Source organism: Carlito syrichta, unplaced genomic scaffold (genome assembly GCF_000164805.1).
Source record: "Carlito syrichta isolate Samal-C Ts95f unplaced genomic scaffold, Tarsius_syrichta-2.0.1 Scaffold316389, whole genome shotgun sequence".
NCBI classification, from domain to species: Eukaryota; Metazoa; Chordata; class Mammalia; order Primates; family Tarsiidae; genus Carlito; species Carlito syrichta.
This window is the reverse complement of record NW_007260485.1, coordinates 518,507-531,701: the sequence shown is the minus strand read 5'-3', so window position 1 is coordinate 531,701 and position 13,195 is coordinate 518,507. Positions and strand designations below refer to the sequence as shown.

At 38.9% G+C, this 13,195-nt stretch overlaps 1 protein-coding gene across 2 annotated transcripts in view; it reads right to left on the bottom strand.

Annotated features, from left to right (window-relative positions):
- The window catches only part of CD28 (CD28 molecule), a 32,900-nt gene that overhangs the window by 8,201 nt on the left and 11,504 nt on the right, over positions 1-13,195 (bottom strand). For both annotated transcript variants that reach the window (XM_008074309.1, XM_008074308.1), the window contains exon 2: positions 623-979. In XM_008074309.1, coding sequence (XP_008072500.1) covers positions 623-979 — 357 coding nt within the window. The remainder of the gene's footprint in view (positions 1-622; positions 980-13,195) is intronic.

The following is a 13,195-nucleotide window of genomic DNA, read 5'->3' as shown; positions in this document are numbered from 1 at the left end:
AGCTCAATAGACTTATTGTCACTAATTCATGAACACAGTTTAATAGTATTGAGTTTGGGGCTACGAAAAAATTGGGTGACTTAAAGATCACAGAGTTGATTAATAGCAAATTTCATGCTCCCTGATTTCTAATCCAGCATCCTTTGTATATTTTAGAAAATGGAAATGTACATTAAAACTTAAAAATTTTTTAAAAAGAAAATGGAAATATACTTTTACAGAGGAAGACCATATAAAAAAGAATTCATTAGAAATAGGACCCAGTCTTCTTGAGTCTTGATTCATTGATTCAGTGGCTTCTTGAGGGTACCTGGGCTTACATTTTAATGCCAACATTTTTTTCTACCATGACCCACTCAAATGGAGACTATTCGCATGGGTTGTAACTTCATTCCTTACTCTCCTACTCAGTGTCAGTGAGGGAAAGCAAAGATATTCAAAATATAACCTTGAATCTCCCCTGAAGTGAAAGGAAAAAAGAATCCCCAAAACGTTATTTGTCTTAATGAGTGTCAGATCACTTAGGACCTATTCAACCCCAACACTGGCCATGACCTAGTTTTCAGGACTGTGACTGGAAACCATTGCTTTAGGGTGGCACACCGGTAGAGTTGTATGTTACCTTTCACATGGATAATAGTTCCATTGCTCTTCTCGTTGTCCAGGTAAGGAGGAGGATACATGACTTCAATTTTGCAGAAGTAAATATCTGTTTGGTTAACGTTCAGGTCCCAGAGGTAGAATGTCACTGATTCATTGTCCAATTTCCCACCACAATTGAACCCTGTGTTTGAGTGAAACTGCAGTTGATGGGAGTGATTCCCATTCACAACACAGACTTCCAAGGCACTGTCTGCTCCCTTGTAAAGGGATGCCCGGAACTCCTTTGAGAAGAGGTTGTAGGTATACTTGCAGCTAAGGTTGACCTCATTGTTGCTCACCACAAGCCTGGGTAACTGCTTCACCAAAATCTTGTTTTCTGAGGGGAAAGAAATCATTTGCTTAGAACAAGAATATAAGATTATTTTTTCCTGAAATCAAGATGAATTAATTAACCAGATGGACTGCTCTCCAGCATAGGTTTTCTCTTGGCAGATGAAGATATAAGAACTCTTGGGGAGATAATTATACCGAGAGATTTGTTTCCTTAAATCACAAAGGATGGAAGAGATCTGTAAGAGTTACCTCTCTGGTCCATCTTCTATTTTTACCACTATCTCAATAAAAAATCAAAGAATCTGGAGACCATTTAGTTCAAGCTCTTCACTTTAAAAGAAAAAGAGAATAAAAAACGCTTAAACTAGGTTATTAACTCCATGAGGGAAGAGAACACATGTGTTTTGTTTCCTGTGCTATCCTCACTGATGGCACATGACAACATATTCCTTTTTTTGTAATGACTGTCTGAGGCCTAGAACAATAGAAGGTTTGTTTAAAGTCACTGAGCAAATGGTAAGCAAAGTCAGTACTAAAACCCAAGTTGGCCACAACCACCTGAGAAAGAAATAGACCACTGAAGCTTTGAGAATCAACTTTGCTACTAAAAACTTTCCAAAATGTTTTCTAAAACAAAAAACTGCTTTATGTCTTTGATTCAAATTTAAATACAAGCAAAAACATATTTTGTTTTTGTTTTAGGGTATGTTAATAATTATTTACTCCTTTGCATTTTTAGGAAAAGTTTATTTGAAGCAACATCCCACATACTCATGCTGAAGACCCGAATAAAATCAGAATCAATTAAAATGAAATATACAATTTAACCTGAATTTGAATTCATGAACTCAAGGATTTTGTTTTTTCTTTGAAAAGAGGAAAGCCACATGGAACTAAACTAATAATACCTTTTTATCTCCTATATAGTTATTAAAACCGATAGTACATCAAGAACTTAAAAAATATATACCTGTGCCCAGAACCTCTTACTCCTGAAATTCTGATTCAATTGATCTAGGCTAGGGATAGAAGTTGGAGAAGATTGATATTGTGTTGTGGTTTTTTAGATAACAACTTTGTGGGGATATAATTCATGTACCATAAAGTCTGCCCTTTTCAAATGTATGACTCAGTGGATTTTTTCGCATATTTAAGTATACAATTCAGTTGATTTTTTAGTATATTCACATAGTTGTAAATGGACCACCACTATCTGATTCCAGAATATTTTCTTTACCCCAAAACAAACACCACACCCATGGGCAGTCACTTGCCCTTCTTCCTTCCCTTTAGCCCCTGGAAACCACTATTCTACTTTCTGTCTCTATGAATTTGCCTATTCTGGGCATTTCATATAAATAGAATCATACAATATGTGCCCTTTTTTGTCTGACTTCCTGGGCCAATTAAATAAGAATCTCTGGGCATAGAACCCAGGCATCCATTCACATTTCTTAAGTGTCTCCATTTAGAATTTAATGCTAAATTGCAATCAAGTCTGAGAACCAGAGGCCTAACAGATACAACCTAACTTCTTATCCTCAAATTCACAGGCCTCCACAGGCTTTTCCAACCTCATTTTCTCAAACCAAAACACTTGTAATTAGTCAAACCATTTAGGTCAAGGTTCCAGGAACATGCTGTGAGTGTTTCCACCCCCATAATTTGTCCACTAATTCTATGATCCAGAGTATCAGTCCCTTCTAGGCCTCAAACTGATTGCCGTCTGTATCATTCATTCGCCGTTTGGTCAGGGTCTACCTTGTGAACACCTCTTGTTCCATACCCTTCAATTTGTTTAACTTTTGGCTCATGTGTATTTCCCCTAGACCCCTAGTTACCCAGGCTCTTGACACCAAGGACCACATGTTAATGCTTTTTTATATGCACTGTTTGACTAATAGGATCCCATTGAATCATTGAGTGAAAAATGGTGACCTAACTGTATCGTTCTTATCATCAGTTTGACTACCATCTCATTAAATTCTTGTTCAAAATCTGTCTCAACAACTTTAGCTTCATTTATTATTGAGTCCACAAATATTCTTGAAAGTACTGAAAAGTAAATATGTGAAGAATCAAAAAGTTCAGGCTGTCTTGATACAAAAGCTTAACTTTTAAAAAAAATTAGTTTTATTTTATTGGGCTTTTTTCTTTGTTTACTTAGAAGTCATTGGGCCAGTTTTCACTGGAAGGGCAAGCAACCCCAAAAAGAAATGCCAATACCGCCTCTGCTCTTCAGAGAGTGAACGTTAGGTATGTGTATTTCTGCTTACTGAATCCCCTGGGAATTGAGATTCTGCTGCTAATTGTTTGGATTTCATTTTAATGTGTAATCAAATTCTTCCTGATATGACTTTGAGAGTTTGATATAAGGAAAAAGATGAGAATAGGACATTTGTGGGAACAAAAAGGAGAGCGTGGGCGGGAAACAGAGGGAGGCGAGAGAGAAATCCCAGATGGTTCCCCAGCTCAGCCTCCTTCTCTCATCATGCACAGTGAGGTGGAAAGAGGGAAGGGAGAGGGAAGGGAGAGAGAAGCTCTAGCATCAACACTCCAGTAGTTTGCTGACTATGTCTCGTCTAATTCAGGGTATGATATGTTCCTAAGATGCATGTGGGAGAGAGTTGATTTTCCAAACATGAATGGTGCTCAGTTTCTGTCCTTGGGCAGCTCACAATCGTGTGGGGAAGAAAGACATGTAAACAGATGTCACTACTTTAGACAAGCAACACAGTGATCTGCACAGAGCTTTTGGGGGAAGTTGGGGAACCAGCAGGGATCTCTCAGGCAATGACTGCTGACCCAAGTCTTGAAGGATTATGCAAACATTGCCTTGACAAGTTTTTACTAAGTCAAAGTCAGCCTAGCTAAGATGTGTCTTTGTGTTGGGGACTAGGGTGAGATAGAAGAGTATGTGTGTTTGGTTTGGGGGTAAGTTAGAGGTGTGTGGGGAGGATAGAACAAGAGAGAAAAAAAGCAGTCTAGGCTAAAGAAATCAGGAGGTGACAAAGAGTCCAGCACGCGTAGGGAATCACAGCTACCTCCACTTTGCTGAACCATGCATGAATCATGGGAGATAGGATTGGCAGAGCAAGCATCATTCATTCCATTAGGGAACCTGGGCTCTCTCCTGCAGGTCTTGGGGATCTACCAAAAGCTTTTATGCAGGAAAGTGATGTCCACAACTTTTCACTTTATACAGATCACTTTAGCAAAAATGTGGAAGGTAAATGTGAAGGGTACAAGAGGGAACCATGAAGTCCAGTTAGGATACAGTTGTAGTAGTCTCAGGAGGAGGTGATAAGGGACTGGAATATGGTTCTAAAGAAGTGGATAAACTTGAGAAATATTTCCAGGATGCACTTTGCAAAACTCAACATTGGCTTAAGCATGGTGCGTGAGGAGGAAGGAGTTAAAAATGATTGCCTTTAGGACATACAGACCAACCAGTGAGTAACTGTTCTCCTTCTGCCTGCATCTCCTCTTCACTTGTCTCTTCCTTATTACAGGACCAGAATAGACACCCAGAAACAGAGGTGAAGTTTGGGCATCTGGGATAAGACAGTCTTCCAGTCTGAGGTATTATTGCAAAGAAAATACAAAATATCTCAAAAATGACTGAGAACACAATGGACTCCCTGGAGCACATTGCAGTGTTTGCTGTTTTTTAGAAGGGAGAAGCAATCTTCGTTCTCTCCTGAAGCCATCTGCCCTTCACAAGGCATAATGTAGTGAGATAAAGAGAAGATAAATTTTCCTTCTGTCCATCGCGGGACCTCCAAATGCAAACCTCAGCATTGTTGAGAGTGATTGGATTTCTCCTGAGCCCATTCTACCTCAGCACTACAAAGCAAGAACTTTCTCAGGGAGGGGCAATCAAAGGCCCCATTACCTAGGCTGGCTGTTACATATTCAATATTCTCTTGGTTGATGGCATATCCAGCAACTGAGCAAGAGAAGGAAAAATACTTTACTTTGTGACTCGTGCTAAAATTTTGTTGGGAAAGACTAGAAAAATATTGGTTTTCAATATGGCCATTTGATTCAAAAAAAGACGTCCAATGTATCGTTCAATGTTTACATTCCTCTCCCTTCTATGTCAACACAGATCATTTCAAAGTTAGCTGACCCCAAAACATACAATACTATGTTTGAAATAGTTTACTTACTACATGTTAATGTATGGTTAGCAGTCTCCTAATTTAGAGGTCAAACTGAGTTTAAGCTTGGTTGATAAAATTTCTTGTTTTTCAATATTTATATCATTATAGCACTTGGTGCCACCTTCTTTTATATCAATAATTCAGAGAAGCCTAAATGGGAAACTATCTCATCAGACTCAAAACCTACATCTGCTTTGAAAACCGCACTAAATGAAAGAAATTTGTATTTGGTGGTAGAAAAAGATAATCAATGGCTCTAACTGATACTGAATATGTGATCATTTCGACTTCCAATAGACACAACAATTCTGATTCCTCTTATTTTCTCTTAAAATGAGGCATGTGTAAAAATGCACACCTCTTATTCTGTGAGAGTAAAGATAAATCAAAGCATTTGGTCATCAGAACATCAGATAACATTTGGTTTTGATATGTATTTCGGTTCTCCAAGTTTCTGGGACTCCATAATACTTCAAATAATTTAAGGACATATTGTAAAATTTAAGGACATATCTAGACTCAGGAGAAACTAAAAAAAATTCAGCTTACCTACACCAATTCTAGTTGATTCCTTTTTGCTTTCCAGTTCATGCTAGGGGTAAGAAGCACCCTTCTTAGGTTACTTTGGAATTAACAGAACTTCCTCTTTCCCTGTGAATAGCTGAGCTTCCTTTTTTTGAGTATTCAGAGGTCAAACACTCAAAAAACACTCTAGCTCAAACTCACTAGGTTGAAAGAGAAACATTGTCAACCCATCAATTTTATTTGCTTATGGTATCAAAAGATTGGTCTGACTGACATTAACAGAATTGACAAGTTGTTTTGATGATGAATTCAGTGCTTTGCTTTTCAAAGCCTTTCCTAGCAGCTAAACCAGCTAAAGGTGTGGAGACAGGAAGCAGTAACCGCAAACCTCTTTCCCTCACAACTCCTGCTTGACAACAGGCAACATGAAGAGTAAGATCAGAGATGAGAAGCTACTTATCTGCCGCTATGGGCAAGGCAGTGAGAGCTCAAAGATTTCCCACAGATAATCTGTGAATCTTGTGATACAGCCAACTTCAGGAAAATTGAAGGTTGCTCGTACTTCCATGAGAGTGGAGCATCAGGAGGAAGCTTGGTAACAAAAAAAATTTTTTTTTTCCTTTTCACCCATTAGAAACAGGTCAATTGCTATATTTAGTAACTAGGTCAACCCTCTTGCACAGGTGGAGTGGATAACCCCCTCCAGGGTGTGGCTCCCAGCATCAAAGAACTGTGACTGCAAAAGGACCCTCCCCACCACTCAGTTAATGCTTAGATTTCCAAATAAAATGAAGCCTAAAAATACAATGTGATAAACATATTGGCTTATATTTGTACCTATGGCCTACATTCATAGGACTATAAAATGCTTTCTCTTATTTTATCTCATTTGAATTCCATATTCATCAGTGATGTAAATGGGCAGCATAGTCAGTCTTATGCCCATTTTACAGATGGGGAAACTGAGGTCAAAAGGTAGATAGGTTGTCCAAGTTTACAGAAAAGGTTAGTAACCCTTGAGACTTAAATTTATGCCTCATAATTCCTCATCTATTACTTTTTTTTCCCTCTGCCGTGTTGTGTCAAAATTTCAACACAATTTCAGTGATTGATTCTAGATCCTCTCAAAGTTGAACTTGATAGCGAGGATGATACTAGGTGTCAAAGTGAGGGAAGACACTCTCATTGAGTAGGGGAGTAAAGGAAATGGGAAGAGGAACAGAACAAGATAAATTTCAGTTTCTCCACCATTTTACTAGAGTCAATCCTGAAAAAAAAAAATGCTCAACTGGAAGGCAACTTGGAGATGATCTAAGCCAACTCCATAGTCTAAAGAAGAGGCAAATGGAAACAAAAGAACTAAATGACTGTTTAACAAAGTCACACAAATAGTGGAAGAGCTAAGATGTAATTTATTTACTTAGGCATCTAAGATTATGAATGAATAGGAAAATAACTTTGTTCATCCCACAAGAATGAATTGATTTTCTGCTCACAGCTAAAAGAAGTATATATTTTCAAACTTTTTTTTTTTGGCATCTATTGCACATATACAAAACATTTTGCTTACAATTTCAAAGACTTCCTTAAGATCATAGATGGAGCCCAGATAAGGTCCACATATGACAATATGATCACATGAAATGCCTCTTATAAATTATTTCTCTAAACAACTCCTGGGTCAACATGGAAATCAAAACAGAGATTAAAAGATACCTGGAAACAAATTAAAACAAAGAAACATCTTATCAAAATCTCTGGGATGCCATGAAAACAGTAATAAGAGAGAAATTAATATCTCTATGAACACACATGAAGAAAATGGAAAGATCACAAGTTAACAGCCTAACAAATCACCTAAGGAAACTGGAAAAACAAGACCACCAAAATCCTAATTTCAGCAGAAGAGTCCAGATCACCAAAATAAAAACCCAAATTCGGGACACAGAAGACAAAAATATAATACCAAAAAAAATGAAACCAAAAGTTGTTTCTTTGAAAGGAAGAACAAGATTGATGGACTCCTAGTTAGACTAACCAAGAAGTCCAAATAAACACAATGAGAAATGCAAAAGATCCAGTCACAACTGACCTCAAAGAAATACAAAAGTTTATCAGAGATTACTATGTACCCTTGTATGGAAACAAATTCAAAAACCTAAATGAAATGGAGGACTTTCTTACATCACACAACCTCCCCAGGTTGAAACAAGAAGAAATCAAGACCGTAAATTGACCAAAAACAACCCAGGAAATTGACTGTGTCATAAGAAGACTACCTTTAAAAAAAGCCCTGGACCAGATGGTTTTCCAGCAGAATTCTACAAAACATACAAGGAAGAGCTGAAAGTATTCCAGGCAATCAAGAAAGATGGAGCTCTCCCCAAATCATTTTATGAAGCTAATATCACATTGATACCCAAACCAGGTAAAGATCCATCAAAGAAAGAGAACAAGCCAATATCTTTGATGAACATAGATGCTAAAATTCTCAACAAAATTCTAGCAAACCAGATCCAACAACGACACCTCAAAAATCATCCACCATGACCAAGTAGCCTTCATCCCTGGGATGCAGGGCTGGTTCAACATCCGCAAGACCATAAACATAATTAAATACATCAACAGATATAAAGACAAAAACCACATGACTATATCATTAGATGAGGAAAAAGCTTTTGATAAAATCCAGCACCCCTTCTTGATAAAAACCCTCCAACACCTAGGCATAGGTCAAACATACCTCAAAACAGTAAGAGCCATCTATGAGAAACTCACAGCTAACATATGCTAAACAGACAGAAATTGGAACCATTTCCTCTGAAAACCGGAACAAGACAAGGATGCCCACTCTTACCCCTCCTGTTCAACAGAGTATTGGAAGTCCTAGCTAGAGCAATCAGACAAGAGAAGGAAATCATTGGTATTCAAATAGGAAAAGAGGAAATAAGTTATCCCTCTTTGTAGACGACATGATTCTATACCTTGAAAACCCAAGAGAATCTGTCAAAAACCTCCTTGCACTGATAAAGGACTTTGGCAAAGTCTCAGGATATAAAATAAATGTGCAAAAGACAGTCGCATTTCTATACACCAACAATAAACAAACAGAAACCCAAATAAAAAGCAAAATCCCATTCACAATAGCCACACAAAAAAATGAAATACCTTGGCATCTTCCTAACCAGAGATGTGAAAGACCTTTACAATGAAAACTACAAAACACTGCTCAAAGAAATCAAGGATGACACAAACAAATGGAAAAATATTCCATGCCCATGGATTGGAAGAATCAACATTGTTAAGATGTCCAGCCTACCCAAGGCAATCTACAATTTATACCCATTAACTTACCATCAGCATTCTTCTCCGACCTGGAAACAATAATACAGGATTCATATGGAAACATAAACGACCACAAATAGCCAAAACAATTCTTAGCCAAAAAAAAAAAAAAAAAAAGGGGGGGGTATCACACTCCCAGACTTTAAACTTTTTTATAAAGCTACAATAATCAAAACAGCCTGGTATTGGTACAAGAGCAGGCATATAGACCAATGGAACAAGATAGAGATTCCAGTTTCTTAACCAAAACCCCAATTTCTCAACCAACTCATCTTCCCCGAAGTCTCCACCACCAACCACTGAGGAGAGGAGAACCTATTCAGTAAATGGTGCTGGGAAAACTGGCTGACCACATGAAGAAGATTAAGACCCCTACCTCTCACCATACACAAAAGTCAACTCTAAACAGATCAAAAACCTAACCAGAAAACCTCAAACTATAAGAAGCTTAGAAAATGCAGGATACATCCTTATGGAAATTAGAACTGGCAATCAATTCCTGATCGAAACCCAAGTGCCCATGCCATAAGCGATAAGATAAACAAATGGAACCTCATCAAACTGAGAAACTTCTGCAAAGCCAAAGAAAACATCAAGAGAATAGGGAGACAGCCCATGTACTTGGAAAAAATATTTGTCAACTGTATATCTGACAAAGACCTAAATCTAGGATCTGCAAGGAACTCAAACGTGCCGAAAAGAAAAAAACGAACAGCCCCATTACAAAGTGGACAAAAGATATGAATAGGTACTTCGCAAAAGAAGACATATGAGCAGCCAACAGATACATGAAAAAATACTCAGCCTCATTTGTCATCAAAGAAATGCAAATTAAAACCACACTAGATACCACCTAACTCCAGTCAGGATGGCCAACAACAATTGAGGAAAAGGGAACACTTCTACACTGTTAGTGGGAGTGTAAACTAGTACAACCTCTGTGGAAAACAGTTTGGTGATTCCTAAAAGGTCTAAAAATAGACCTTGCATAGGATCCCACAATCCCCCTACTGGGAACATACCTGGAGGAACTCAAGTCACTCTATGAAAAAGATACCTACACACGCATGTTTATTGCAGCATTGTTCACAACAGTAAAAACATGGAACCAACCATGCTGCCCATCAAAAGAGGACTGGATAAAAAAAAACGTGGTACATATACACAATGGAATATGATGCAGCCATAAATAAGGACAAAATTATGAGCTTCACAGCAATTTGGATGGACTTAGAGTCTATAATACTGAGTGATCTATCATAGAAACAAAGAATTGAGTACCACATGTTCTCATTCATAAGTAGACCTTAAACAATTATCGTAATACTATAAGAAAAGGATTGTCAGTAGTGAGAAATTGCCGGGGGGGAGGTGGTGCGTGGGATTGACAGTAGGGGGATTCTGCCAAGGGAGGAGGGGTACACCTCATCAACAAGGGTACCTGCATAATGAATATTTGTATACTTAATCCTGAATTGTACCCCATATCTTTAAAATAAAAATTTAAGAAAATAAATAATTTCTGATGCACAAGCAGTGATTATACCATTAAGATCTTCCATTTCACCTTGCCCAAGTGTACAAAAGGGATTTAATATAGACTTTAGTCAACATATAAAGTCAGTCTAAGCCTCACTGAGCAAATCCTTAACATCAGAGCTTCTGTCAGTTACCTTTGTTGGTCATGTTTAAATGTATGGTGCTCTATCTTTCCTTTCCGTGACCACAGCACCATAAAGAAATAAAATAGCACGCAGAAGCTGGTGAAACCGTGGAGTATGAGACACTCAAGACTGGGAGGTTAAAGAAGCAGTCAGGAGGACTTAACACGTGTTTAATGAGCAATGACATATTCCCCCAGAACCTTCAAGAACTTTATCTGGTTCCATTTAGGCATGTATGGTCAGAGTCTCTTTTGTAAATGAAAAACCAGGTTGTAGGATCCTAATTACATTGTTCCCTTTTTAAAATTGTGACTGAACAGAATTTAACATATTAGGTAACATTTTCATGTTAAAATGAAAGCGTCTGTTTTCAGTCTTCTTGCCCTGTGATGCTGTGCACACAGTGTGAAGGTGACACCAGTTTCCCTGGCTCAGAAGAGCACCTCCCTCCTGACCACAGATACCCTTCAATGTGTAGACGTCTGACCACTGGCTTCTTTTCAGGCTCCTTCCATGGGACAATCCTGTGGTTGCTCGAGAACCTGTGAGACAAACTGTACTCTCTGGGAGGAAAGGGAGGAGGGAGACTCAACAGACTGTGGCCCTGGTAACTATAGCTGGTGGTTTGGCTTCATGCTGACTTAAGAGGAATGCAAAACCTTCACCAGACTATAGCATGCTCTTTGAGCTACCTTCACCAACCTCTTTGAGCTCCCAGGAAGAGAAAAAAAAAAGCTATTAATGGCCTATCACATTTTGAATTGACCCAGACACTCTCCCAGAAATTTATGTTAAAATGAAATAATAGTAATAATGAAGGCTGCAAGAGAGGAGACCCAAAAAAACCCGGAACTTATTTATAAAAAATTATGTATTTATTCTTACATGTTTAAACTTCAATCACCTTCAAAGTACTCTTCATTTGATGCCAAACACCCAATTCGCCTTTTCCATTGCTCAAAACAGTTTTTTAATTCATCAATTTAGATGCCTTTTAGTATTTCTGCTGGGGCTTTTTTTGGTTGTTTTTTTTTTGTTTGTTTGTTTTTGAGTTGGAGTCTCTCTCTGTCACCCAGACTGGAGTGCAGTGGCTGCTCCTGGCCACCACAGCCTCCACCTGCTGGGCTCCAACAATCCTTCCACCTCAGCCTTCCAAGTAGCTGGAACTACAGGCACGCACTACCACACCCGGCTAATTTTTGATTTATTGTAGAGATGAGGTCTCGCCAAGTTGCCCAGGCAGGTCTTGAACCCGCTGGCTCAGGCAATCCACTCACCTCAGAGCGCGGGACTACAGGCTGAGCCACCGAGCCCGGCTTCTGCTGTTTTTTGTTTCACCTCTTCCACACCGACAAAACCAAGATGGGGTAAATAGGGAGGGTGAGGCATGAGAGTCATGCCGTTTTTTGGTCAAATACTGCTGAACACTCAGCGCCGTGTGGGCAGGTGTACTTGTAAATCACCCATCAGGAAATGGGCGAATGCATCGAAAGAATCTAAAAAAAAAAAAAAAAAAAAAAAATCACTGAAGTCAAACACAGCCTTTCACAACAACACTAGCTGATACACTGATGACGATGGATTCCTATAACACTTACCTAGTGGGGGAAGCCTGTACTACAAGGGGTGCACCCTCCAAAAGATAATTCTGGTGGTGTTTTAGTCTTCCTCATATTAATGACCTGTCACACTTTTGAAAGGCCCCAGCCTCTCCCTCTCAGAAATTGATGTTAACACAAAATAATAATGCAGGTTATAGTTTCAAAATAACTTTGTAATCATTACATCTAGTTTTCTGTTGACTGTTATCTGAAGACTCTTCCCATTTTCACAGGAATGGAGATTTAATGGAAGTTCCTTCACCCAAAAAAGCGTTACATAAGCTTGATATGCACATATATACAGTCATTCTTCAGTATCCATGGGGGATTGGTTTGAGGATCCCTGAGGATACCAAAATCCACAAATGCTCAAGTCCTGCAATCAGCCCCCCGGAACCAGTGGATAGGAAAAGCCAGTCCTCCATATCTGCAGATTTGGCATACCACGAATTCTGTATTTTCAGATCTTATCGGACACATTCAAGGTGGGGTGGCCATAGACGATTTCTGTATTTTCAATTTGCAGTTGGTTGAACTTGTGGATGCGGATCCCGCAGATACAGAGGGCCGACTTACGTGGTCTGATTCAGGATCCCAACAGAAAACAGATGGCACACACAAAATTGGGCAATAGTCAAAGGGCTTATTTGTAAAAGGACTGTTGGCAAAGGTTTGAGGACAGCAGAACCACAAGGAGCAGTGCTGGAAACTGTGGCTTATAGCAGCCAACTAGTGATCACCCTCAGTCTGAAAAGGCCAGGGGACAGGGAAGCTACTAGAAGCAGAAGGAAAGACAGTTGTGTAGAGGAGGCTGCCACGACAGAAGTAATGACATCTGTCAAGAGAAGGAGTCCAAGCAACCAGCCCTGGCCAAGATTGTGTATGTCACAACTACTGGTCATATCAAGCACCTGAACTCTTATTGACAGAAAGTATGATTTTAAAACAAAATCTAAAG